This window comes from Ictidomys tridecemlineatus, chromosome 2, assembly GCF_052094955.1.
Source record: "Ictidomys tridecemlineatus isolate mIctTri1 chromosome 2, mIctTri1.hap1, whole genome shotgun sequence".
NCBI lineage: Eukaryota > Metazoa > Chordata > Mammalia > Rodentia > Sciuridae > Ictidomys > Ictidomys tridecemlineatus.
In genome coordinates this window covers 42943124-42971080 of record NC_135478.1, presented here as the reverse complement: position 1 = coordinate 42971080, position 27957 = coordinate 42943124, and the positions used below count along the sequence as shown (strand labels likewise).

Genomic DNA, 27957 nt, shown 5'->3' with positions numbered 1-27957 from the left:
AGCAGAAGAAGTAATAAATAGTAGCAGAGGAATCAAAAGCTGAATCTTTAAAAAGTCCTAAAAATTGACAAAGTTTTAGATCAGCTGACCATGGAAAAAATAAATAAATAAAGATACAAATCACCAAATTCAGGAATGAAAGAGGGAATTACATCAAAAAAAAATTACAGAAAAATTAAGAGGATTATAAGGGAACAGATGCACAACTTTATGCCAACCAATATAAACAGATAAAAATGAGCAAATTCCTAGAAAAACAAATTACTGTAACTGACTCTAGACAAAAAAAAAAATCTGGACAGATCTACTATATATATCAGTAAAGGAACTGAATTAGTAATTAAAATCTCAGAAAATGACTGGCCCACACAGTTTCATTGGTAAATTTCACAAAACACTTAAAGAAATAAAAATTCTTCACAAACTCAGGTAGATATTTAAATAGGAGAGCATAATTCCCAAATTCATATTGTGAGGCCAGCAATATGCTTCTGGCAATACCAAAGCAAGACAAAGACATCTCAAGAACAGAGATATTAAAAACTTCAACAAAATAATAGCAAACTAAATCCAGCAACATTAAATAGAGCATATACAGTTTAGTCTTAAAACATTTGAAACAAAAATTTGCCATATGGCCCAGGAATGTTACTCCTAGAAATCACGCCAAGATAAATGAAAAATTTTGTCTTCACAAAGATTTACATGTGACTATTCACAGCATCATTACTCATAATTTCCAAAAATGGGAAATAATTCAAAATTTCCTTCAACTGGGAAATGGGTAACATGCAGTATATCCGTACAATGAAATACTATTCAGCAATGAAGAACTAATGAAGTTTACAACATGTATTAAATCCAAATCATTTATACAAAATGAAAAAAAAAGACAAAAATAATCACATATCTTATGATTCCATTTATATGAAATGTTCAGAAAAACACTTGATAGATTCCTAATCAGTAGTCGCCTGAGGCTTGAAGTGGGATCAGGAGTGACTGATTATAAAATGGGTACAAGGAATTTTTTGGAGTGATGAAAATGTTCTAAAATTGGATAATAGTGATGAGTTTACTCTTACCACTCTTCAAATGTGCTAAAATTAACAAATAAATTATACAAAAATAAACTATTGGTCTTATCAACCATGAGCTCCCTCAACCCAACTTGAAAAGTTGATAAGCTATTCAGGATCTTAAGTTATAGACAAAACAATAGAAAACAACTGTAATTGAAAAGTACTAAGTTGGGCAAACAAGATAATTTTTAGACATGGAGATTAGGTGCCAAGGAAGGTGAAGCCAATAAAAACTATATAAACTTAGCACATTTTAGAATCAATGTGGTTCAAAGAGAAAGCTGTCTGGGTCAAATTTGCTCAATCTGAATTATCAGAATCTTAATAGATGGTGTTCATCTAGACACCAATAGGTAACAATATGCAGGGTCAGAGAGGACAGTGCAAAGGAATAAATAAAAACAAGAGAAAAATAATACCTCTAAGTTTCAGTTCAGGACAGAATTAGGAGTATAGCAGAAGCATAGCTTGCAAAAGAAAAATGCATGTTAATTCTTTTGAGCCAAAAAGAAGAAAAAAGAAGGCTGGTGGTGTAGAGGGTATGCTTCGCGTTCACAAGACACTAAATTCAATATGCAGCAACAACAACAACAAAGCAGAAAACAAAGTTCACAGAGAAGTAAATGATTTGCAAGAAAGAAGATCAATAAGAAAGTTTACATAAATAGCAGACTCTTTTTGCTTAGTAAATTAGAGAGCGGGAACTGAAAGAATGGGCAAGTTGCCAGTAGCACAAGATGGAACTGAAGGTGTGTATTAAGTTTGTGCCAAAAGGACTAAGGGAGAAAGGTGGCAGTGAGAAAGCAGAAATAAAAGCTAAAGGTCGGGTGACAGTTGAAGGAAAGGGGAATGAGTATTGAAGAAAGCAAAATAAAAAACAAAGCTACAGAATAATCAATATAAAGGGCTGCAAAAGTATGAGTTTGGGATATCCCAAAATTGACCCAATGGAAATGAGAATAAAGCAGGAGTTGGATAATCATGTCTATCATACTAGGCTACCTACCCTCTTGAGTATGGACTTGGGGCAAAGAAGTGTGAGTTTACATCTGGTAATCAAAGTATACATGTCACCCACATAAAGTCTTAATAAACACACAAATAAGAGCTATCCACATTTTAAAAAACATCACTATAAACAAATCAGGAGGTCAAGTTTTCTAAAAAGTGAGTATGTGGCCAACTTGAACCTAACAGACTATATGCAATAGGTTCCAAAACAGCAAGACTCAGGTTCATTGTGGCTGAAGTGGGAGAACAGGCAATGAAAGAAGCTGTGGTTAGGGAAAAGAAATTCCAATTTTGAAACTATGGCTCCATGGAGCTAAAGGAATAAGAAAAGGAAATTAAGAGTTCATATAACTTAGAATCTGGAAGACTCAGAAAAGAGAATATTGTTAGTAATGACGACAAAAAAAACTGATTAGAGACATTTTTCCATGTTTTTTAATTGGTACATTATAATTGTGCATAATGGTTCAATTCATAGTTACATATTTGTATATGCACAAAAAAGGCAATATAATTTGGCCAATATCATTTCCCAGTATTTCCCCTTTTCTCTCTCCTTGGTTCCTTTTCATCTACTCTACTGATCTCCCTTAGATTTTCATGAGATCCCCCATACCTTTTTTTTCCCCTTTTGCTTCTACAAAGGAGAGAAAACCTATAATCCTTGACCTTCTACAGTACATATATCCTGTATTTCATTTTACCCTCTTGACAAGCTTCTCAATTTGGAAACAGTCCAACCAGGTTTCTCTCATTGTCCTTGCTATAGCATCAAATGAGAATATCTGAAAGGTTACAGCTCCCTGGCATTATTTACTGAAGTCTCCTAATTCTAGACATCTCTATTTGAATCATTCAAGCTCTTACTGACCTGTTAGAACCTTCCTATACCTTGGCTTAGGTTACTTATCAGACCTACTTGACAATACTACACTTGCTCTTCTGGTCTATTCACTCAGTTTAAATTTCACTGTTTACCCTAGTATTGCAGTTTGTTTATACATCCCCTAATTCAGCTATTTGTTAACACTCAAGTCAAACTAACTCCAGGAAAACACCTCTCTCTCAAATGTGGTTGTCCATTGCCCAGCTGTTAACATTTCTCATCTCACTCTTGGCACATTCAGTCTAATACTCTGGAGCTACACACTGCCTAACATAAAACCTATGCAAAAAAAAGTGGGGAAATACCTCACCATTCCGAAAGCTATTCAATATAGAAATTTACCTAACCACTTCCACACACACACTGATTAAGAACTTAATACCAAAGATAATAAGTAGGACCTTCCTAACTTTCACTATATCTAATCTAAAATTTCCCTGAAATGTAACTGGAGAAAAGGAAATGCAATAAGATACTTCTTTAAAAACAAAAAATAAAAAGAACAACACTTTAGTTAATTGCAAGAAAATTTTAATAATATAATTTGCATCAGGACTAAGATTTACAGTGGTTTTTTTTTGTTAGAGATTAAGAAAAAAAGCACATGCTCAATCAAAATATTCCCATGTAATAAAAGTCATCAAAAAAATGCACTTGTAGATCTAAAAGGACATTTTATTTAGCCTATGTATGGCTCCAGCCCACTAAAGACAAGAGAAAAATACTACAAGAACATTAGTAAGTAAAATCCCATTTTGATAAACAAGTAACCCTCCTAACTTCACCCTTGGGTTCAATTAACCACCTCTACCTTAATGTCCCCAAAGCACAGGTAAAATAATTCCCTTATCTAATTCCCTCTTATTCTATACTAAGAGGTAGAGACCTTGTTTTAAACATAGATGTATCTCCAGTATCAAGGTTCAATAGGTAGTAAACATACAAATATCTTTATCTAATAAAATAATCAGAATGTTAATTATAACCATTTCTATTAAACTTAGTACAAACAAAACACATGGAAGGTCTAAAGTCAACAGCTCAAGACTTCCTATATATCGAGTTTAAAAACAAAATTAGAACAAAAGGTAACCAAGGGCAATGGTTCCCTAATTCTGATCCTTGAACAATAATCTAAGGAAATGTACTTATTAAAAGTGGATATTATAATAAATAAATCCCCAAACTATAACACAACAGTATGTTTCATGCTTACACAAAGTCCAAATATCCTTGTTAATGATCACCTAAAGACCTGAGGAGGCTGGAGATAACCCAGGCTAACAGAAGTTTAGTGCTCTTAACTCATCATTTCCAAAGTTTATCTAGCAATAGGTGGGGGAGAGAGAATTTACTCAAGGTAGGTTTGTATTTGCCAGGGTTAAAGTGACACTCAACACTTTTGCTTAACTGTCTATTACCAGATCTCAAACATATGGCCACCTCCAAATCCAAAAAGGGGTAGTAAATTTAAGTTAGTTTGGGGCACAGAAGAAAAAAGTTGGCAAAGAGCAAAACTAATCTTCATCACAGATTTTTTTTTTTTTTAGTTGTTGATGGACCTTTCTGTTATTCACTTATTTTATATGCAGTGCTGAGAATAGAACAAACCCAGTGCCTCACATAATGCTAGGTAAGTGCTCTACCACTGAGCCATAACCCCAGCACTCCCCGCCCCCACCATAATCTCTGTTTTTGTCTTTGTAGTGCTGGGAATTAGAACCCAGGGCTTTGTGAATACAAGGCAAGCACTCTCCCTACCATCTGAGCTATATCCCCAGCCCAGAAGATTTTAAAATACTAAGTCTAGAGCATTATCCAGGATGATTCTCATTCAGCAGGTCTAACTGGACCCCAAGAATCTATAAGCTTGCCATGTGAGTCTGATGTGTGCCCAAATTAGGAAATAGTGGCTTAGGAAGTAAAGAGCAAGCAGCAAATAGGAAAAACATTTTCACAGAAAAGCTTAAAACAATGTACTGAGATAAAAGGAAAACTAAAAAGTGGTGAAATTTTAATTAAACCTTCAAGCTTAAAAGAATACAGGTACAACTTGAGAAATTCTTTTCCCCTTTGGCCTGTGACATCAGTCTCTCAAGGCTTTCTTCTTAACTCTAGTAGCACTTCATAAATTTTCATCTATTCATTCCATATTGTCTATTATATCCTCCTTGGCCATGAGTTGTTCCCATTCTCTCAGTGACCTCTTTCACTTCAATCACCACCTAAAATATTCTTAGATATCTGAGTCCAGTTTCACATTTAACTACCCACCATAATAACATTTCTCCACTTAGATGTTCTACAAGGACTTCAATATTTCCAAAATCAAATTAATCTCCCTTCAAATCAACTCCTCCTCTAGTAATGTCCTATCCACTCAGGTCCCCTATTCAAAACCCTAGTTGTCACTGAAGACTCATTCTTCTTCAGTCCCTATAATCCAGTCAGCAAGTCCTATCAATTTTATTTCCAAAATATTTCTAGAATCCATCCCCACTGCCAGTGTCTTAGATCAAACCTCTTTTCAAATGGATTTTAACTTCCCATCAGTTCTCCAGCTTCCAGTTTCACTCTCAACATACTGATTCATATTCTATATTATCTCTTTTCCAGAATTCATTCAAAATACAAATCTTATACTGATTTCCTACTCTGAATCATTCAGTGGCTCATTACTGCTTTCAGAATAAAGATCTATCTCTTTAGAGCTCAGGATTTTCATGATTTGGCCTCTATCTCCAATATGGTAATTTCTTGACACACCAAGTGCCCTGTACTGCAACCCCAGGTATTCTCTGACAATTCTTCAAACACATTTTTAGGTCCTTTGGAATCTGGCATAGCACCTGATACACAATAAAATCAGAATCAAATAAATGCCTAAACAGTCATGTTAAATTTGGGGTGGTAGCATACATAGAGCTAACTGAAATTATCAAATAAGCAAATGTCAAAGAAATTTGAACCTAATTAAAAACATAACATTTGGGACTTGCCATTGAAGAAATAATATTTAGAAGTTTTCAGAATGGGAAAGTTCTGTGAGTAATGTGATCTTGGTTGAAACCAAGACACTGTTCCTTCCTAAGCTTTCATTTTATTCAAAAAACTACAATGCCCAACATGGGAACTTGATTTAATATCCATGTTTAAGAATTTCCCAATCAACAGCCAGACATGGTGGCACATGCCTGTAATCCCAGCAGCTTGGGAGGCTGAGATAGGAGAACTGAGAGTTCAAAACCAGCCTCAGCAAAAAGCCAAGGTGCTAAATAAGCAACTCGGTGATACTCATCTCTAAATAAAATACAAAATAGGGCTGGGAATGTGACTCAGTGGTCGAGGACCCCTAAGTTCAATCCCAGGTACCCGTCTCCCCACAAAAAAAGAATTACCAATCAACAAACCAGGAATAGAAGAAAATTTATTCAACCTAATAAAAGTCATTTACAGAAAACTCATTGGTAGCATCATACTTAGAGAAGACAGACAGAAGATCATGATCAACACAAGGGTGTCCAACTCTCCACCATTTCTAACATTATTCTGGAGGTTCTAGTTTGGGCAAGTAAGCCAGAAGAAATAAAAAACACAGAGATCAAAAAGAAAGAAGTAAAATTACCTCTCTAATTATAGATAACATACTCTCTATATAGAAAAGTCTCATATACTCTCTATATAGAAAAGTCTCATGTATCCTCTAAAAAAAACATTTCTACTAACAAATGAGCTCAACAAAGTTGCAAGATATAAGAGCAATATGTAAAGGAACTGTATTTCTATACATTGCAATAAATATTTGAAAATTTTAAAAATTAATTTCCGATAAGCATAAAAAAATCCTCGCAACTGATTTAACAAACAGTTCAAAACTTACAACCTAGAAACTACAAGATCATTAAAAAAATTTAAAGAATCTTATGGAAAGCATCCCATGTTCACGGACTAAAAGAGTAAGAAGACAACATATTTCCCAAAGTGATGTACAGATTAAACACAATACCTGTCAAAATTCCAACTGTCTTTCTGGCAGAAACTGACAAGCAGATGTTAAACTTAATATGGGAATATTAATTAAGTGACCTATAAAAGTCAAAATCTTAAAAAACAAAATTTCCTCTTTTAAATAATTTATTTATTTTAATAAGGCATATATGACAGCAGAATGCCTTTTGATTCATTGTACACAATTGAAGATTTCCTTTTTAAAAGTATTTTAATTGTCCTGTGCTGCATGTTTTAATATTATCTATGGCCCTAAATTCTTAAGTGTAGGAAAGATGCCTTTAAGTTTATAATAAATTCAGATGAATAAACCCTTGCCAACTAAAAATTTGAACTTAAATTTATTAGGCAAAACTAGCCTTTTCACTAAAGTCTGCTTTGATGGTCTGTAGCAACTATGTTAAACAAGCCTATTGGCATAATTTTTTCAAAATCTCAAATGATCATCGGCATCTTTTTGCAGTGAAGTATTTTAATTAAGGTACATACACTTTTTTTTTTTAGACATAATGCTAAAACATAATACACACTTAACAGACTAAGTGTAAACATACATTTCATGTACACTGAGAAACCAAAAAATCCATGCGATTTGCTTTATTGAGCTATTGATTTTACTGGAGTGATCTGGAACACCAGATCCACAGTATCACTTAAGGCACACCTGTATAACTAAATACTAATTGTGGAGGATGGGAGTGGAAATTTCACTTTCATTATTTCAACCATAGTTATACATCATATCCCAATAACAGTTTAAAGTTTTACTGGTTTAAGTTAAGTGAAGATTTCATTATTTTGGCTTTAAATAAGTAGTATGATTGATTTGATTTGACCTATTGGAAACATTACCTAGATCAAGACTTAATTCTGAACTATTTTCTCCAGGCACAGAGCATTTTCCAGGAGCATCTCATCCCACCCAGCACTGATTGAATATAAACTTTAGATAAGACTAGAAAAACAAGACATGATAAAATGCTAGAAAACTTTGTGCAACCCAAATCTAATTACTTGGATTATTTACTATTTTTTAATCACCATAACCAATGTTTAAGTATATTTTCAAAGTTTAATTTATCCTAGTGGGACTATGAGACAGTACACTCTAATTTATACAGATCTGTAAGCCATCAATACAGCTATAAGGAATTTTTCCAAGATATTCATTCCCCCTGCTCAGTATTTAATGTGCTCAGTTTGTACTAAAATATTTTGTGTTTTAAACCGCAGAATCATTTACCTCACTGACCCTGGGGGTCCCTGTTGTCCATCTTTTGTAATCTACCCTCTTAAAACCTGTAGTGGTTATTTAAATTTTCAGTGTCGTGAAACCCTTTGAGGACCCAATAAAACCCATAAACCCTATTCAGAAAAGTGCACTATATGCACATTATTGCTAAAACCCCCATGGGCTCCTATTTAAGAAGGCCCAGCTATTACTTCTCATCATCAAATTCTAGCCTCATAGACAAAGTACTTCATAATGTACTTAGTACTGAGATAATGTAACTTCCATCCATTCAATTACACTAGTCCAGACTATATCCTCATTACCCAAAAAACAGGTTACCATCCTCTTTTCTGGCTTAACTTCACAGTTCCCTCTGGTTGCTTTCAAGTACAACTGTTTGCTTTCAATATTGTCAAATCCTTCTGGTGAACCTAAAATCTCTCTCCTTTGCCACAAGATTTCTCTCCCTACAACTGATACTTTCTGAATTCTAAAATATGTAATCCTCATCAGTTATGGAGCCCACCAGGTTATAATCTGTATTATATAAACAAGATATCCAAAAAGTGAGAAAACAGGAGGGATGTTATGGTTTAGATATGAGGTATCCCCCAAAAGCTCATGTGTAAGACAATGTAAGAAAGTTTAGAGGTGAAATGATTGGGTTATGAGAGCCTTAACATAATCAGTGTGTTAATCCACTAATTGAGTGGTCACTGTAGGCAGGTAGGATGTGGCTGAAGGAGGTGGGTCACTGGGGGTGTGCTTTTTGGTTTATATTTTGTTCCGGTTGCACAGGTCTCTCTCTGCTTCCTAGTGCCACTTCCTGAATTGCCTTCCTCTACCTCTACCTGATAGAGGAAGGCAGTTCAGGAAGTGGCACTAGGAAGAACACCATGATGTTCTGCCTTATCTCAGACCCTGAGGAATGAAGTCAGCCATCTATGAATTAAGACCCCTGAAACCATGAGCTCCAAATAAACTTTTCCTCTTCTAAAATTGTTCTTGTCAATCTTTTGGTCACAGCAGCAAAAAAGCAGGCTAAAACAAGGTACTTACTTTTGAACTGTTTGTTCATCAACACTTTCAAATAACAGGCTCCATGTTTTCCTTCAACTCAACAAACCTCTTCATCTGAACTATCTCTTACACCCTATATTTATGTATGTCTTTCTCCTCTTCTAGCCATAAGACCCCCTACAGGCAGAGATGGTAGCTGCTTTTTCTTTAGACCCTGCACAGTCTCTAGCACAAAGCAGGGAGACACTTGATAAATAGGTGGGCACCAGTGTTCTTCAAGCATTTCAAGCATTCTATAAATCTTGTAAGATTTCTCAAGTTTTTTTTTCTTTCTCTCTGCCACCTTACTGAAAGGTCAAACAAGTACCTGATCATGTGAGAACTTTTTACTATCCAAAATCATGCTTAAATTACTATTTTCATTCACTCAACATTTACTCACTGATATATGTCAACCCTGTTCAAAACAAAAACACCATCAACATATAAAGAATCCTCACATAATAACCAAATCTAGAAGGGAACACACATTTTGTGTGTGTGTGTGTGGCTCCTACACACACACACATCCACACAAAATCAAATGAAAGACAAATATTGCATATTCTCACTTACATGAAAGCTTAAAAAGCTGATCTGATTAGAGAGAACAGTAATTACTAGAGACTGGAAAGCAAGGGAGGTGATAAGGGATGGTTAACAGGTACAGGAGTACAGTTCGATAGGAGAAATGACTCCTAAAGCTCCATACCAGTATGCTAAGGTTGACAATAATAAATCATATATTTCTATAGCAAAATGAAATATACAACTCTATATTTCTACAACCAATAAGAGAGAGGATTCTGAATGTTCCCAACATAAGGAAATGACAAATATTTAAAGTGAATGAATGCTACACAACCACCCTGCCAATCGTTATACATTGTACTATATACCAAAATGTCACACTGTATCTCCATAAACATGTACTTTATGCAGCAATCAAAAAAATTTTAATGGGGAAAAACAAGACTTCAAGAAATCTACTTACTATATACAAATGGGCAAAAGAAAAGAATCCAAAAAAAAAAAAAAAGCTATAGGGGCTGGGGATGTGGCTCAAGCGGTAACGCGCTCGCCTGGCATGCGCGGGGCGCTGGGTTCGATCCTCAGCACCACATAAAATAAAGATGTTGTGTCCACTGAAAACTGAAAATATTAAAAAATATTCTCTCCCCCCCCCCCTTAAAAAAAAAAAAAAGTGTGCTGGGGATGTGGCTCAAGCGGTAGCGAGCTCGCCTGACATGTGGGCGGCCCGGGTTCGATACTCAGCACCACATACAAAGAAGTTGTGTCCGCTGAAAACTAAAAAAAAATAAATAAATATTAAGAAAAAAGCTATAATCCTTTAGTACTACAACAAACAAAGTTTAACTCCAGATTTAAAACAAACTGTGAAAACAGAAATAAATACTAAGATTACACATATATGCTGTAAGTAAAAAGACATATACATGAATTTTTTTAAAAGAACTCTTCAAATATGATATAAAAGTTAATGAATGGGGCTGGGGGTGTAGCTCAGTGGTAGAACACTTGCTTAGCATGCACAAAGTCCTAGGTTCAATCACAGGCATTACAAAGAAGGAAAAAAAATTTATGATCATTTTGCCATTTTATATTTTTTGGGGGGGTTCCAGGGATTGAACTCAGGGGCACTCAACCACGGAGCCACATCCCCAGCCCTATTTTGTATTTTATTTAGAGACAGGGTTTCACTGAGTTGTTTAGTGCCTCGCCCTTGCTGAGGCTGGCTTTGGACTCCTGATCCTCCTGCATCAGCCTCTGGAGCTGCTACTGGGATTACAGTTGTGTGCCACCTTGACTGACTAGTTATTTTTAGAAACAGGTTCTTGCTAAGTTGCTTAGAGCCTCACTAAATTGCTAAAACTGATTTTGAACTTGTGAAACTCCTTCTTCAGTCCTCTGAACCACTGGGATTACAGGAGGGCACCACCATGCTTGGCTTCCTATTTAAAACTGTTCTTAACTTTTTTTTTTTTTTTTTTTTTTTGGGTGCTGGGATTGAACCCAATGTCTCATACATCCTAGGCAAGTACTCTACCACTGAGCTACATTCCCCAGCCCTGAAAACTGTTTTTTATTTTGTAGTTTGTTTTCTCCAACTGATCTAAATTAGCAGTTACAAACTAATTCTTACTGGCCCCTTTTTAGAATCACAGAATTGACTGACATTGGTGGTTATCAACTTGCCAACATTTACAGATTTTGCATAACAATTTGGATTACTGGCTTCTTAAAAAATTTGCATTCTAAAACTACTATTACACCTGCAGAGCAACAAAGGCCTGGAGCAGAGCAGCAACTAACATACTTGATCCCCATGGCCATCATCTCTACCATTCATCATTTTCTTCTACATACTAAATAAAGCCAAATGTTAGCTGTCATTTAGTTTCCCAGTTTGGGAATTTGTGATCCCTAATCTAAACAAAAAACTTCTACTGTTCTTATTACTGCTGAAAATTTCAATGTAATCATGTATGAATATTTTTTACTAATTGAAAAAATAAAAATTATGACAGTGACACCTAATGAAACAACACCCTACATTTGAATCTTAATTCATGTTGTATAAACCAAAGTGAAATAATTCAGGGGGAAAAAAAATCATGTGCCTAACTCCTACAGACAGAAAACAAATTATTTTCATTTTATTTACAAATAAAAATTATTTCCATCTACAGGTAAACAGAAAGTAGGACAGTAATTACTTCTTATACCCATTATATGTAAGCATAAAATGAGAAAATACCATTTTAATTCAAATTGTATGGACAGGAGAACTCCCTTATTTACTCATTTGTTTCATATTTAAGAACTAAGGCTTCCTTGCACAAAGAAAACTCTTCCCCACTTGCAGCTTCTATGAATTAAACAATGTTTTACAAGCCAAAAGAAAACAAAATACAAGGTGAATAACAAAAAAAACCTAGAAAAGCAGATTCTACTACTTCCTATCTCAAGTGTATATAAGGCTTTTGAGATAGAAGCTGTATCAAGTACCTTCCACGTTTAAAATTCTGTGTACTTATCCAGATCTTCTCCTCCTTTCCTCCAAATAAAGTAATTCATCTAGCTGAACTGCTTTTCCTGCAGATGGGAAAAGTTAAAGAGTATTTGCATTCCATTTCATTTTTATTCTCACTTCTAACAGTTAATAAAATATCAACATATAAGATATTGCTAGAAACAGCTATTCCCTTTAAACCAGGGAAAACAAACTCATTTCTCAAAATCTTTCAAAAGAGAAACCAGATAGGATAGAGATAAACCTCTCTATTTTGTCCCGGTCATCCCATTTAATTAACTTGTCCAAGTATTCTCAAATTTACAGATTATATTTTAAAGAACAGTATCACCACTGTAAGTGGACATCATGTAAAACTGGAATAGTATCACAACTGCTCTATAATTGTAATTTCTAAATACTCAAGTGCAAAGATGCAACTTCATTTCCAACTGAAATCCTGTTTCTGCTTAAATCTTATGGCAAATAAGAGGATGTCCTCCTAAAAGTCCACTGCATTCCTAGTGCACACAATAATCTACAGCACAAAAATAACTTTCAAAAGCAAAGGACTAGAAATAGAAATGAAAGCACAAAATCCCACTAAATTGATAAAAGTTAGTAGAAAACCTAGACTTTGAGTTTCATTCTGTTAAGAGTATAATGTGCACTGACTGTAGGGGAATTAGATAAGGTTTATACTTTAACTGTGCTTTACCTGTTATTAACAGGTAAATAATAAAACTTTGTGAAACACCCTAAGTGTTCTTTACCTGTCCTGTTCAATACAACAATCAATAGCTAGTATGGCTGAGCTTTTGAGATATGAATAGCATAACTATGGAACTCAGTTTATTTTAGTTAAATTTAAGTTGCCACATGTTGTTAGTGGTTAACATACTGGACAGTGACTTTTAATATCTAACTTGAAACACAAAAGTATAAATTTTAAACAGTTTCTCAAAACATCTTGCCCTGATGTTATTAACACCAGCTAAAGCTCTCCTGATGCAAAATGATACATAGGGCCAATCATTACTCTAAAGATAAAATCACTTTGGAAGTGAGAAGTCATGGTATTAACTGTATTCATAATTTAAGATATGCTATTTGCTAAGAGACCCCATTGTTTCTGTAAAAAGGGGTACTCACTTTCAGAACAGTTTCCCAACGTATGCAAGTTACTTTCCCTTCAAATCTGTTCAATATCTTCTGTCCAGAAAAACAAATAGCAAAAATAAGTTTTCAGCATCATTAAGTTCCCGCGACTCAGTAAATTTCACGTGTTAATTTTCCATTTCCTTAAAAGACAGATACAAATATCAGAAAACGTCCGCATCTCTTCCCAGGTTTTTAGGTGTACTTATCTTTCAGGTATAGTTGCGATTTCATTCCTAGACACAAAGTACTTTTCAGTCCCCAAGTGTCTCTGGCACTTCGGGTATTAAATCAGCTCTTCCTAAGTCAAGAAAAGTAACCAAGATGGTGCACAAAATGTCAAAAGAAAACAAGTCTGGGGACTTACACACCAACTAGTCCCTAGCTGAATCAACCAGTTTTTATTTTTTTTCTTTCCCGGAGAGAGTAAATGTCTCCAACTATACCACGAAGCAAACAGGAGAGCAAGGTCGTGACCCCAGGTCACGGCCGCCAGCACAGCTACAGCCTGGCAGGGGAAAGCCACCTGTTAGGCCCGAGCCTCACCTGGCAGGCAAGAGGAGGCGCCTACCCGGCAGCGCGCCCGACGCGAGGGCGGCGAGCGCGGAACCCGCCCCTCTCTCGCGGCGGCGAGACCCTGGGCGGCACGTGGGCTTACCCGGGCCCGAGCTACCCTGACACGCAAGTCGCTCGCGGACCCAGCCCGCAGCCTTGCGCCTGTCCCCGGCCCAGGACCGGGCTTCCCTCGCAGCAACACTGCCGAGCGGGCGCCCTGGCGGCCCACACCTCTGGCCCGCCTCTTTCCCTTCCTCCCCAAGCGGCGCGATCCCGCCCTGCCGCCCCTCACCTACCTGGTCGCGGAGTTTGAGAAACGCCATGGCGGTCGCCTCCGCGCCCACTCCAGCCTTCGCCCGGCCCACTGCTCCCGCCCCAGTAGCTTCGGCCGCTGCCCGATGCCAGCGGGTCGGCGACCGGTTGCGCTGAAGAGACCGCGGGCAGGGGGCGGCACCGCCTCCCCGGACACCCGCCGCCGCCAAGAGGTGAGGAGCTTGGCCGTCCCGCCTCCTCCTCAGAGCACTCCCCGCCCTCTTCCTTCCTTTCTTTCTCTCTCCTTGGGCTGCCTCCACACGCAGTCCCCGCCACTGCCGCCACCGCCTCCTCACGCCCCCTTCCCGAAATACCCTGGCAGCCCCCGCCGCCGCGCCGCTCCAGCCCGCGGCAGCGGCGGCATCCAAACTCCACTCCACAATATCACCACCACCGCCCGCCGCGATTGGCGGCCACGCGGGGGAGAGGCCAGAGTAAGCCGTGCGCCCATTGGCCACGCCGCCGCGCTCCCTCTGCCCCCTCCTTCCCCAGTCCTCGCCTCCTGCGAAGGGAGGGGGTGAAGAGGAGGAAGCAGCGAGGGGTGGGCGCCGAGCTGCGGTGCTTGGGGCGGGGGAGTCGGGAGGAGAGCGGGGCCGGGGGAGGGGCGGCCAGGTGTCCCGGCGTCTGGGCGCGCGCCCCAGGCAGGGTGGGCGGAGCCCGTGGCTGGAGGTGGGGGAAACTAAAAAGCGGGGTAACAACCTAGGATTTGCACGTGGAACCTGAGTGGAGACGCTTCCCTAGACCTGGGGAGGATTGAGGATCCCGGTGAGGGGCCGGAAACTGTGTGAGAGATGGGCACCTGGGGGGAGCTGCGAGGGGGAGAGGGGTGAGCCGGGCTCGCATGTAGAAGGACAGTGAGAATGCGCCTTTTGAGTTTGTGGAAGATGAAGGAGCCAAGGGAGTGGGGGGAGAGGTGGCCACAGGGTGGCTGCTACCCTCTCAGCGGCGGTGGACGGAGCGAGTGAGGGGAGGGGGTTAGCACGCTAAACGGAAGGGCGTCGTCTTTAAAGCCGAACAGGTTGTGGACGCCGGAACCCTTTTTCTGCCCGCAGACCCAATATCCAAAGCAATGCTGCTTGCGATTCTCCTCCTCAAAGCTTCCCTACCAGTCTTGCATATTTTTTCCTTTCTTCTTTCACATCAAAACGGTTTTGCCTCCTACTCGAGAAAAATCAATTTAAAGGGTGGTGGTGGAGGGGAGATGGGCAGGATTTCCAATAAATAGCATCCTTGGATGGAGAAGAGGAATGACTCTCTTACCCTGCCACACACCCCCACGCCACCCCACAGCTCTGAAACGGCTTTTCTTTCTTAGGCAGCCACACAGTTGCCATTCCAGGCTTGTGTGGGAGAAAATTGTTGTGCGCCTGTGTCTCTCCGCCTGAGCGGCTCCAGCCCCTAGGTACAGATGGTTAGAACACAAAAGTGTGACGTCAGGCTTGGTTTCTAAAACTCCCCTTTTTCCCTACATTACTTGTGTCTCTTGGGACAGACTTTATTTAGAGGATCGATTTGAGCCTAATGGCAATCTAAAGAAATGAGGACCTATACCAGGACTGTCAGCTTATTGTAGTGATGCACTTAAAAATAAACTTTAGCCCCATAAAAAATGAAAATATTAGAGTACACGATTAAAAGCACCAATGATTAGTAGTACTATCCTTTCATTATTCTTTGATATATCCATGTCGTGACTCTGTTGAAACAATTTTTCTAAAATTACATTCTTCATCATAGATATTTCCTAAATAAAATGTAGGAATTCTCTTAACTGCAATGTTACCATTATGATGAGGCTAAAAAGAAAGTCAAATGGCTCTTGCTTCGCTTTCTTTTAAATACCTAACTCCTTTCTCCTTTACTTTGCCAATTCTGGCAGATAAAATACTATTTGTCACCCAACCTCTACTTATCAATTCAGTGAAGGTGAATGAATTATTGTTGTGAAAGCATTTGTGTTCTCCAAAACAAAAGTATTATAACAATATTACTAGAGTAGTTTGTGATTACAAGTCACTTTTGTAAATAATTACCCATGTGTTGTATCCAATAGAATTCTACCTTAGAAGGTATAAGAATTCACCCACAGTTATACATATGCTTAGACACTGGATGTTGAGCCAGGAATTAATACATACATAAACACACCCCCAACTCCAGTATTCTCTGGGTTAAAGTTCCAGAATTTAAAAGTGCAACAGGAGCTTGATTAGGAGCATGGCAAAGATTGACTTTTAGGAACACAAGTGTTTCTGAGAGTATAAATTTAAATTATAGACTGAATATACATTTTAATAGGTTTTGTGATTGAGCTAATGAAACTTTTCAGTACTCTTCTGAAAATTTCTAATTAACAGTAATTAATGAAAATGTGCACTATCTCTGCATCATGGTAGTTATGAGCTGTCCTGACAGAGGATGAAGATGCTTTAGATCTAACTGGGTTTTCACCCTTCTTCACCTTGAATATTGTTTAACTTATCTCTGTTTCAGTGTCACCATTTGTCAAGAATTAAGCTTATTACCTGGCCTACTCATCTCACACAATCAAGATAATGATATGTAAGACTGGTAACTCTGAGGGACTGTTCAAATTTCATATTAGTATTGCAGCAACTATATTTCCATGGCTGGTTGGAGGGTAACAACTACTCTGGAAAATAGAAATAAAAAACCTATATAATTGATCAATAAAATGAAATAAGATTCATGTTCAAATTCTGTTAATTTTTTATTATTAGATTATTCCTGCTTATTATAACATATCTAAGTATTAAAGGAATCTACATTACTGCAAAGTGCAACATGGAAGCCAATGGTGCTAGGTATTTAAATGATGTCACTAATTTTTTTTCTCCTTTATCTCTCCCTTTTTTCTACATGTTACTTTTATTCTCTTATACTAAAAAACAGCAACTCTGCTCATACATTAAATAGTCTGAAGTCATAAAAGAGCCAGTATTCCTATAAAGTCTCAACAAGTAGCTGATTGGTTGATCTAGATCTGTATGCCAGTTCCTCAGCCAATCATTGCTGCCAGATCTTGGAAGTAATGGTAGCATTCTTTCAGAATTCATAACTGAAATGAATGACAAATACAGATGTGACCACCAGGGAAATTTCTGTGAGATAAGCAACCACACCAAATTTTATTTACTGCACTAACAGATGTTGGACACTTAATCTGTACCTTGTATGCTTTACCTCATGTAAATTTGTCATTAATCTCTCTATGTTGGGAAAATGGGGTCCAAAGAATTTAAGTGAGCCCAGGATTATCCAGCTAATAAATGGCAGGACCTTGATGTATGAGGTACTTGACAGTCAAAAGAACAACTTATATGGTAAAAGACAGAACAACTGTTGAGGGGTTTTGAGCCAGATAATCCCTTTCTTATAAAAATGATTTTTATGAAGAGCCTAAAATACAAAAAAAAATTCATACAGTTGACTGCCAAAGCAGCAAGGCTGAGTTCAGAGATCTTAGAGGATATCATTAGAAGACACAGCATATATCTAAAGAGTTTATGGAGGAGAGAATATAGTGAATGAAGGAGAGGCAATATCCACATAGATAATTCTGTAAATTTTTCAGACTTGAAAAATATGAGTTATCAGATAAAAGGTAGAAACTAAGTCTCAATAGGAATAAATTTTTAAAAAGCACTGCAGATAGTAGTGAAGTTAGAACATGTCAAATACACTAAGAAAATATTAAAGGTTACCACTAAGAAAAGTCAGATTCCCCTAAAAAGAATGACAGTCATCTGGTCAGCAGATTTATCAGCAACATTTGATGACAAAAGGTGATGGAAAATATCCCTGAAGTATTGAGAGACTTACCTGAGAAACTAGAATTCTATAACTAGCTAAACAGTCTTTCATGGGAAAAGACAAATTAAGCATGTTTTCATAATTTAGACTCAAAAATGCTCATCAAAGAAAGTCTTAAAGAATATACTCCAACAGAGAAAAGCTAAGTCTAGAAGAAAGAAGTAAGTTGGGAAAAGGATAAACAGATGATTTAGGAAATATCTTGGTCAATGTAAATCAGTAGTATTTAAGTGATAGCATTTTGGAATTTTAAAACTAGGTGAAATTAAAATATGAGCCTTTGAAACATAGTAGATTTGGTAAGAGGCAGTTCAGAATTAAAGTATTTTAAACTTTTGTTCAGATGAAGTGAAATATTCTGACTTTAGATTTTTGACAAGACATTATATTGGTTAAGAATCCATGCAGGAATTTCTTAAAATGATAACAGCTTGCAGAATCATTGGGAAAACTAAAAACAAAACAAACAAACAAACAAAAAAAACAGCTTAGGCTAAGCTTGAAAAAGTGCAACAAACTGTCTAAGAACTGTTCTGATAAACTGCTGCTGTACCCACCAAGCACCAAATGTCAGGGGTTCCGCTTTTCTTCATTTGCTCTTAACGTCAGCATCAGGATCACATTTCAGTGGGTACTTATAGTTAGAAGAGCCTGAATCACAGGCCTACATCCTAGCTGCAAGAGAAGCAGGAAATTTCGCTTCTGACTTCTTTACCAAGGAGGTAGGATCTATAATTAGTGAATCATCCTATGATAGAAAGGCTATTTAAAAGATTAGAGAGCCTTGAATACAACAATTTTCTAATGTGCATGTGAAACAGATAAAGATACAGAAATAAGAGAGTAAAATGTGTAACTTCCAAACCTATAAAAGGGAGAAAAAAAAAAAAACTAGAGAAAACTTAGTAAATGGATTAGTAGGCAAGAAAAAAGAAAAGGCAGTTAATTTATCACAGTAAATGTAAATGGATTAGAACTGTATTAAAAAACACACACACACACACAAGAAACACACCAGACTTGGTTACAGAAACCTGTAATCCCCAGTAGCTTAGGAGGCTGAGGCAGGAATATCACAATTTCAAAGCCAGTTCAGCAATGGAGCTGTGTTAAGCAACTCAGTGAGACCCTCTCTCCAAATAAAAATACAAAATAGGGCTGGGGATGTGGCTCATCGGTTGAGTACCCTTGAGTTCAATCCCTAGTACAAATAAAAAAAAAAAATTCAAATTAGATTTTTTTTTTAAATAGCTATGTGCTCTTTGCAAAATATACGATTAAAACATTTTAAGAGTTTGGGGAAAGAATTTTGAAAAGAGCTATGTATCAACAAAATATTAATCAAAATATTGCTTATCTAATATAAAATGTAAGGCAGGAAGGATTGATGGGAATAAATATGTCATAATCATAAAAGGAACTATCTACTAAGAAGACATAGTCACGAACTTGTGTACATTTAACCACATAAAACAAAATTTCATGGAACTATTTAAGGAAGTTAGCAAAGGCACCTTCAAACATTAATGCACGAGCCTGAAAAGGATTGAATACCACAAAATCAATAAGGTTGACATCATGTGATATTATATGCACACACATACATAATCTATACTAAAAAAGTGTACAACACATCACTGTCCCAAGACGCAAGGTCCAGTCATTTTATAGGTGAATCCAAACAAAAAAGAAAATGCTTTCCCTATTTTGTTTTACAAAGTAAGGGGCTAAAACCAAGTATAATCACACCAAGAATCCTGACACAGAAGGTGCTTCTCAGACATTTTCTTCCAACTTAACCCTCTGATATCCAATTTGTTTACAAGTACTGTTATATCAAAAATAGGGCCATTTATTTATTCAATAACTTCTGAGAGGATCACTGTAAGTATCGCTTTTGTTAGTGATGGCACTTCTTTGGTTGGAAAATGCATATGACAGAATGTATAAAATGAATATATGCATAGGTATATACATAATATATAAACTCAGTAAACAAAGGCCCAAATTTATGAATTGTAAACACTTTTTAAAAGCCTAGTAGAAAGTATATCACAATATTAAATTATGTTTGAATGATAGAAGTATGAGTCATTTAGTTTTTCTGAACTTGTACATATTCTTTAGTGAGTTTTCATTTGAATAGTTTTCAAATATATTGACATTTACATAAACTTAAATTGTGATTCCATTACTTCATTGGAATAAAAAGTACACATATAGAAGACAACTATTCAAATGGCAAAAGAGACTTGGGCATGGTGACACACCTGTAATTCCAGCAACTTGGGAGGCTGAGGAAGGGGGATTGCAAGATCAAGGCCAGTTTCAGCAACTTAGCAAGACCCTGTCTCAAAATAATGTCTCAGTGATAAAGGGGATGTATTTCAATGCTAAAAGTATCCTGGATTAAATCTCCTGTACCAAAAAATAAAATGGCAAAACAGGAGCTAAGAGTTTTTCTAGCTCAGTGGTAGAGTGCTGCTTAGCATGTATGAGGTCATAGGTTCAGTCACCAGAATACCTACCAAGGAAAGGTAAAAGAAAGTCTAATTATGACAGTAACTATAAATATAAATAGACTAAGCACCTCCATTTAAAAGTAGATTTACTAGACTGAATAAACAGTGAAATCCTACTCCATGTCACCTACAAGAGACCTATCTAAGACTGAAGTAGATTGAAAAAAAAAAAAAAACAGTATATGGTGAGTAGATAAGTAACCAAAAGAGATCTGCAGTGGTTATAGTAATGTCAGACAAAATAAGGAATTACTACTGGAAGCATTTTGATAAGGGTTAATACATCTAGAAAATATAACCATTATAAAAGTTGTATAAGAATTGACCTCCAGGGGCTGGGGTCGTAGCTCAGTGGTTGAGTGCTTGACTTGAATGTGTGAGGCACTGGGTTCAATCCTCAGCACCATGGAAAATAAATAAAGATATTGTGCCCATCTACAACTAAAAAAAAAAAAAAAAAAAGAATGTACCTCCAAAATATGTAGAGCAAAAGCTGGCAGAAATAGAAATGAAAGGAAAAATACATAATTCATCATTAATAATAATTTTGTAAGGAAATAATCCATTTATGATAGCATCGAAAAACAGGAAGAAATTTAACCAAGTGAGTGAAAGACTAAAATGTCAATGAGAGAGATTAAGGACACAAACAAATGAAAAGATGTCCAGTGCTTGTGGATTGGAAAAATTAATATTGTCAAAAATGTCCATACTGGGCCGAGGTTGTGGCTCTGATAGAGGACTTGCCTCACATGTGTTCAGGTCTCAGCACCACATATAAACAAATAAATAAAGGTCCATTAACAACTACAAAAAGTTTTTTTAAAAAAAAATGTCCTTACTACTCCTAGCAATATACACATTCAATACAATCCCTATGGAAATTCCAATGGGGGGACTGGGCTGTATAGTTCAGTAGCTGAGTGCTTTCCTAGCATGTGTGAGTCACTGGGTTCAATCCTTAGCACTGCATAAAAATAAAATAAAGGCATGCTATCCATCTACAATTTTAAGAAAAATTAAATCCCAATGGCATAACACATTTTTTAAAAAAATTCTAAAATTTCATAGAACCACACTAAATATCCATAGCAATTCTGAAAGAAAAACAAAGTTGGAGGCATCATACTTAACTGGCTTAAAAGTATGTTACAAAGCTATTATAATCAAAACACTGGGGTAATGGAAGAAAGACAACAGACCAATGGAACAAAATAGCTGAAAAATGGGGCTGGGAATATAGCTCAGTTGGTAGAGTGCTTGCCTCTCATGCACAAGGCCCTGGGTTCAATCCCCAGCACTGCCCCCCTCCAAAAAAAAAAAAAAAGCTGAAAAATAAATCTGAGCATACATGGTCAACTAATATTTGAAAAGGGCACCAAAAAGGTACAATTGGAAAAGACTGTGTCTTTAATAAATGACACAGGGAAACCTATTTCCAAATGCAAAATAAAATTGGAACCTCATATTGTACACAAAAATCAGCTCAGGATGGATAAAAGACCTGAGCATAAGACCAGCAAGAAAATATATATCCTGATTTTTATTTTGCTTGGTACCAAGGATTGAACCCAGGGTTGCTTAACCACCAAGCCATACCCCCGGCCATTTTTATATTTTATTTTGAGACAGTTGCTTGGGACATTGCTAAATTGCTGAGGGTGGCTTTGAACTTGCACTGTTCCTGCCTCAGCCTCCCGAGTTGCTGGAATTATAGGTATGCTTAACTCTGTGCACACACCTCCCAATTTTATTTAAAATATTTTGCTATGTTTTATTTTAAAATGGGCAAAATGCCAGAGTAGATACTTCTCCAAAGACTTAAATATGGCCAACAGGTTTATGAAAGACTATCAGGGAAATGCAAATCAATACAATAAGATTCCGCCTTACCCCCATGAGGATAGCTATTATAAAAATAGCCGGAAGATAGATGGAGTTGGTGAGGATGTGGAGAAAAGGAAACCCTTATACACTATGAAAATGTAGATTGCTGGAGCCATTGTGGAAAACGTTATGGAAGTTCCTAAAGTAATTAAAAATTAGAACTATCCATATGATTCAGTGATCCCTCTTCTGGACATATACCCAAAGGGAATAAAAGTCACCACCTGGTAAAGATAACTGCATTCTTATGTTCATTAAAGCATTATTCAAAATAGCCAAGAAATGAAAACAATCTAAGTTTCAATCAGTGGATAAATAAATAAACTGGAAATATTATGACAGCACACACACATACACATACACATGAATATTATTCCGTCTTTTAAAAAGAGGAGATCTTGACATTTGCCATGGATGAACTTGAAAGACATTATGCTAAGGAAAAGGGGCCAAAGAAACAAAATTACATGATCTCACTTATATAGAGAATTAAGGGGGAAAAAGGCCAAATATATGTGTTGCCGAAAGCTTAGTCTTTGTCCCTGATGCCAATCCAATAATGAGGACACACTTTTCAGAAAAAAGAAAAAGAAGGTTTATTGTTTTGCTAGCAAAGGAAAAACACAGAGACTCCTGTCCCAGAAGCTGTGATTCTGCCCATCAGCAGGAACAGGGGGCTTTTAAAGAGGTGATTCAATTCAAAGGTTACATTCCACAAGCTCTCTGTTGGAGTTGTAATTCACTTGAAATCTTGAAGATAGTTATCTCCAAGATCTTCTGGTACCTTCCCCAAAGTCTCAATTACTTCGTACCTAAGGTGGATATGTACTCAAAGACAGATTAACTGTCTAGGATAGGGAAGAAAGGTAATCCTGTTCTCCCCCTCCCCTGAGATTAAGAAGGAACAGAGATTGGGGAGGAGCTGGAGGAGAGGTAGAGAAAGAAGCATGTCCATTTTGAAAACAAACTGCAGCTGGGCACTCTGGCGCACGCCTGTAATCCCAGCAGATCAGGAGGCTGAGGCGGGAGAATTGTGAGTTCAAAGCCAGCCTTAGTAATTTAGTGAGGCTTTAAGCAATTTAGAGAGACCCTGTCTTCTAAATAAAATATAAAAAGGGCTGGGGGTGTGGCTCAGTGGTTTAGTGTCCCAGGTTCAATTCCGGGTACCAAAGCATAAAGTGGATACCACTGCTATCCATGGAGAGAGATAATAAAACAGTGGTTACCTGAGGCTGGAACAGGGGAGAAACTGTGAGATCTAAGTTAAAGGATACAAAGTAGCAGATATGTAGAATGAAAATGTCTAGAGTTTCAATGTGAAACATCAGGATAATTTTGGAGGGATGGGGATACTGGGGGATTGAACCTAGGCACTTAACCACTGAGCCACACCCTCAGCCCCCAACCTTTTTAAAAAAACTTTGAGACAGTATCTCACTAAATTGCTTATGGCCTCCATACCTTGCTTGGGCTGACTTTGAACTTCTCCTGCTTCAGCCTCCCAAGTTACTAGGATTACAGATGTGCGCTACTACGCCTAACCAAGGACTATTACTAAGAAAAGTGCAAAGGGTTGGGGTTGTGGTTTGGAGGTATTATACTTGCCTAGCATGTGAGAGGCACTGGGTTCGAGTCTCAGCACTATATATAAATTAAAAAGTAAAATAAAGGTATATTGACAACTAAGAAAAAAATATTATATATATAAATATATAAATAAAAGTGCATTATATTCAGGATTCTGGCTAAATAAGTGGATTGTAGCTGTTCTTGCCACAAAAGGGGAAGGTAATTGTATGAGATGATAGGTAAGTTAATTTGCTCCTCTATATTTTACTATATAGTTGTATCTTATAACATCAAGTTGTATACTTTAAATATGCAAAATAAGATTTTTTTTTTTTTTGGTACCAGGGTTTGAACTTAGGGGCACTTGACTACTGAGCCACATTTCCAGCCCTATTTTGTATTTTATTTAGAGACAAGGTCTCACTGATTGCGTGGCACCTCTCCGTTGCTAAGGCTGGCTTTGAACTCGCGATTCTCCAATCTCAGCCTCCCAAGCCGCTAGGATTACAGGCATGCGCCACCGTGCCCAGCCAATAAGACTTATTTTTTAAGGAAGAGATTTCAGTACTCCACTCTCAATAATTAATAGAACAATGGAAGACTTTGATAACAGACAACTCTCTTGACTTAATTGATATTTATAGAACACACAACTTTAGACTTTAGAGTACATCTTCTTTTCATGTATATGTGAAACATTCTCCAGAATAGACCATAAGCTAGATTCCAAAATAAGTCTCAAAAATAAAAAATATTAAAATTATATAAATCATATTTTCTGATTACAATGAAATTGATAGATCTATAAGAAAGAAATCTGAGAAAACACCAAATATTTGGAAATTTTAAAACACACATTCAAATAGCCCATGAGTTGAAGTAAATTAAATTGGACTGAATGAAAATAAAAATACAACATCAAAATTTATGGTATACAACTAAAACAGTGCTTAGAGAGAAATGTATAACTTTAGATGCTTATATGAGAAAAACAGGTCTTAAATCAAGAACTTAAACTTCCACCTTAAGAAACTAGAAGACAGGGTTAGAGTTGTGGCTCAGTGGTAGCGTGCTCACTTAGCTTGCATGAGGCACTGGGTTCGATCCTCAGCACCACATAAAAATAAAGACAATAAAGTCCATCAGCAACTAAAAATATATTAAAAAAGAGAGAGAGATGAATAAATTTGGATTCTATTAAAAAAAAGAAAGAAAGAAAGAAACCAGAAGACAAAGAGCTATTTCAACCTAAAGCAAGCAAAGGGGATGAAGTAGTGAATTTTTTATATACCTTTATTTACTTATTTTTATGTGGTTCTGAGGCTCAAACCCAGGACTTCACACATGCTAAGTGAGCACTCTACCATTGAGCTACAACCCCAGCCTTGAAGTAATTAATTTTGTAGCAGGAGAACAGAGAAAAAAATTTAAACCTCAACAGTTGGTTCTTTGAAAAGCTTAATAAAATTGACAAGACCAAGAAAACAAGAGAAATGACACATTACCAAAATTAGGAATGAAAGAGGGATATTGCTAACCAATTCTACAAAAATTTAAGAAAATATTAATAACTTAATGCCCACAAATTAAACAACTTGGATGAAATAGACAAATTTCTAGAATTACGCAGATTACCAAAATTGACTCCAAACAAACAAACAAAAAACTATAACAAGTAAAGATATTGCTTTAGTGATTTAAATAATTGTCACTGCCACAGTCTGGCTGGGCACAAATCATGAGCCACTGAAACAGGAACAAACTTTATTTCCGAACTCCCGCGAACGCCACACACACGGCCTTCTCCCAGGACACACCATCCCCAACTGGAAATCCCTCCTCTGGCACTTCCCCAACCAATGTGAACTCCCCAGAAATCCCTGCAAGAACTCCAAAGTAGCAGGCCGAGGCCTACAGCAGGGGTCTAATATACAATTGAATACACAGCTTAACATAACCATCATCATCTCAACGGCTTGCTGGCATCACCTCTCAACCACTCTGCTCTGGCAAAAATGCCATGCGTCATCCCGACTCGGCTGTGGCCCTCAACATCTCCCCCGTTCTGTTTAATTAAACAACAAGCAATGTGGCTTAGGGACCATGCCTGTTAGGTTGTCCAATACTACATATGGTTCTTACCCGTCATCAGATGAGCTGACCTCAAGGCGTCAGCCTCCTGTCTTAGGTTGGTACCATTGCAATTGGATCTTACTCGTCACTGATGACTGGTCCAGCATACAGCCATACTTGTGGATAGGCCTTTGCACCAGTGGAGGGGTGAAGTTCTTTGCCTCACCTCTGTTGGCCCCCAAATTTGGCCTTGGTGCCAGTGGGGGGCTGAGGTTCTTTGCCTCACCTCTGTTGGCCCCCAAATTTTAGCTGAATGACCATCACAAGGAGAAGGGAAGAGGATACAGAAATGCCACGACACTAAGCCAATTGACGGCTCCTTTGGAAAAATTGTACCACCGGTGACACCATCAGCAAAGATACTCCAGCACTACCACAATTCGCTGCACCAACAGATACTTCACAATGCATACGAGTGATACATAGTCCAGGCAAGTTCTGCAAGCAGTTCAAAGCAGAGGAATCTATTAATATGTTCATTTCCTTCCAAAGTAAATCGACTCCTTGATTGAGCATCACTTGTTAAGTTACATTATTCATTGATGCATCAGTTTATACAGTTTGTTGTGATAGCTATCGCAGAAGCTGTAGTTTGGTTTTATCTTTGTCTTCACTGGCACTGGGATGAAGATAGGAATTCTGGCAATGATGGCTAAAAAAAAAATTATGTAACATTGCACAGGCACTAAAAGAAAGCAATTTCCTAAACAATTTAATATCCTGGATAGAATTAGATGTAATGAAAAGGAAAGGTGAAAGCAAACAAACAGATCTGTTAGCCTCCTTATTTGTTCACATATTAAAACAATCCTCAACAGCTGTTTTCCCAATTTAAATTAAACCATTTAAATCATGTGAATAATAAAAATATTTGGATCCATTTTTTTCATGAGCACTCCTCATATATATATGGACATACGCACATACAGACATACAACACAAAACACAAGTGTGCACACATAACATACAACACATAAGACAATATTAAAGGCCTTGTAGCTTTACACAGGTGAAATCTCCATTGCAATGTTTAAAAACTCCACAGTCAAAAAATAAAACTGATCAGAAAAACATTAACCTAGGTCTGTATGAGCTCAAAAAATAAAATAGAACTTTATGGTGTGGGAAAGGGCAATAATAAAATAGATATTGAAAAAGACATCCTGGTTACCACCTGGGTTTGACTCTTTTTTGGATATCCCATCCTTTTTCCTGTAACTTGCATAATGGGTCTGAAGGTATTCCCACAAGTAAGCCCCAAGGTTTTTTACATTTGAAATAGGCTTTAATGGTGTTCATTATTCATTAGCCTCCAGGTGTGGGAGATCCACTGTTGCAGATGTAAGAATAGCCAAGCTAGAGCTCTGGATATCAGCTGTTATGGATTTGAGTCAAATCATCTTCTTTTTGGTCTATAGAAATCGCTTTGGTTAGTCTCTCTGGAATCCAAATAGGCTGCTGTTCTCCCTGTGGAAACACACAAACAGAATCCTGACTCCAGACAATCACTAGGTCAGGACCTATGCATTGTCCTGTTAGAATATCCTTCCAAAGTACCTTATGCTTATGTACATTTTTTGGACACATATGCCTTTCCACAGCACTAAGCCCTGATGAATCCAAATTTTAAAAGTTTAGAGTAAAAAGGGTTATTTTAAGTTTATCTTTGGGGG

General features: G+C 37.3%; 1 protein-coding gene and 1 long non-coding RNA gene across 14 annotated transcripts in view; one reads left to right on the top strand and one right to left on the bottom strand.

The window, feature by feature from the left end:
* The window catches only part of Ankrd28 (ankyrin repeat domain 28), a 179703-nt gene extending 165113 nt beyond the window's left edge, over nucleotides 1-14590 (bottom strand). For 5 of the 13 annotated variants that reach the window (XM_078038326.1, XM_078038325.1, XM_013361729.4 and 2 more), the window contains exons 1-3: nucleotides 14324-14590; nucleotides 13467-13526; nucleotides 12311-12397 (exon numbers count right to left, since the gene is read on the bottom strand). Coding sequence is in view for 3 of the 13 variants with exons in the window: in XM_078038324.1 (XP_077894450.1) it covers nucleotides 14324-14350 (27 nt within the window). In the remaining 10 variants the exon portion in view is untranslated. The remainder of the gene's footprint in view (nucleotides 1-12310; nucleotides 12398-13466; nucleotides 13527-14323) is intronic. The other 8 variants (XM_078038329.1, XM_078038324.1, XM_013361725.4 and 5 more) reach the window with 3 other exon arrangements.
* A 366-nt stretch (nucleotides 14591-14956) lies between these two features.
* LOC144375063 (uncharacterized) lies at nucleotides 14957-17057 on the top strand. Its single transcript, XR_013434434.1, has 2 exons — nucleotides 14957-15121; nucleotides 16833-17057. It is a non-coding gene; the product is annotated as an uncharacterized LOC144375063 (long non-coding RNA).
* The last annotated feature ends 10900 nt before the right edge of the window (nucleotides 17058-27957 follow it).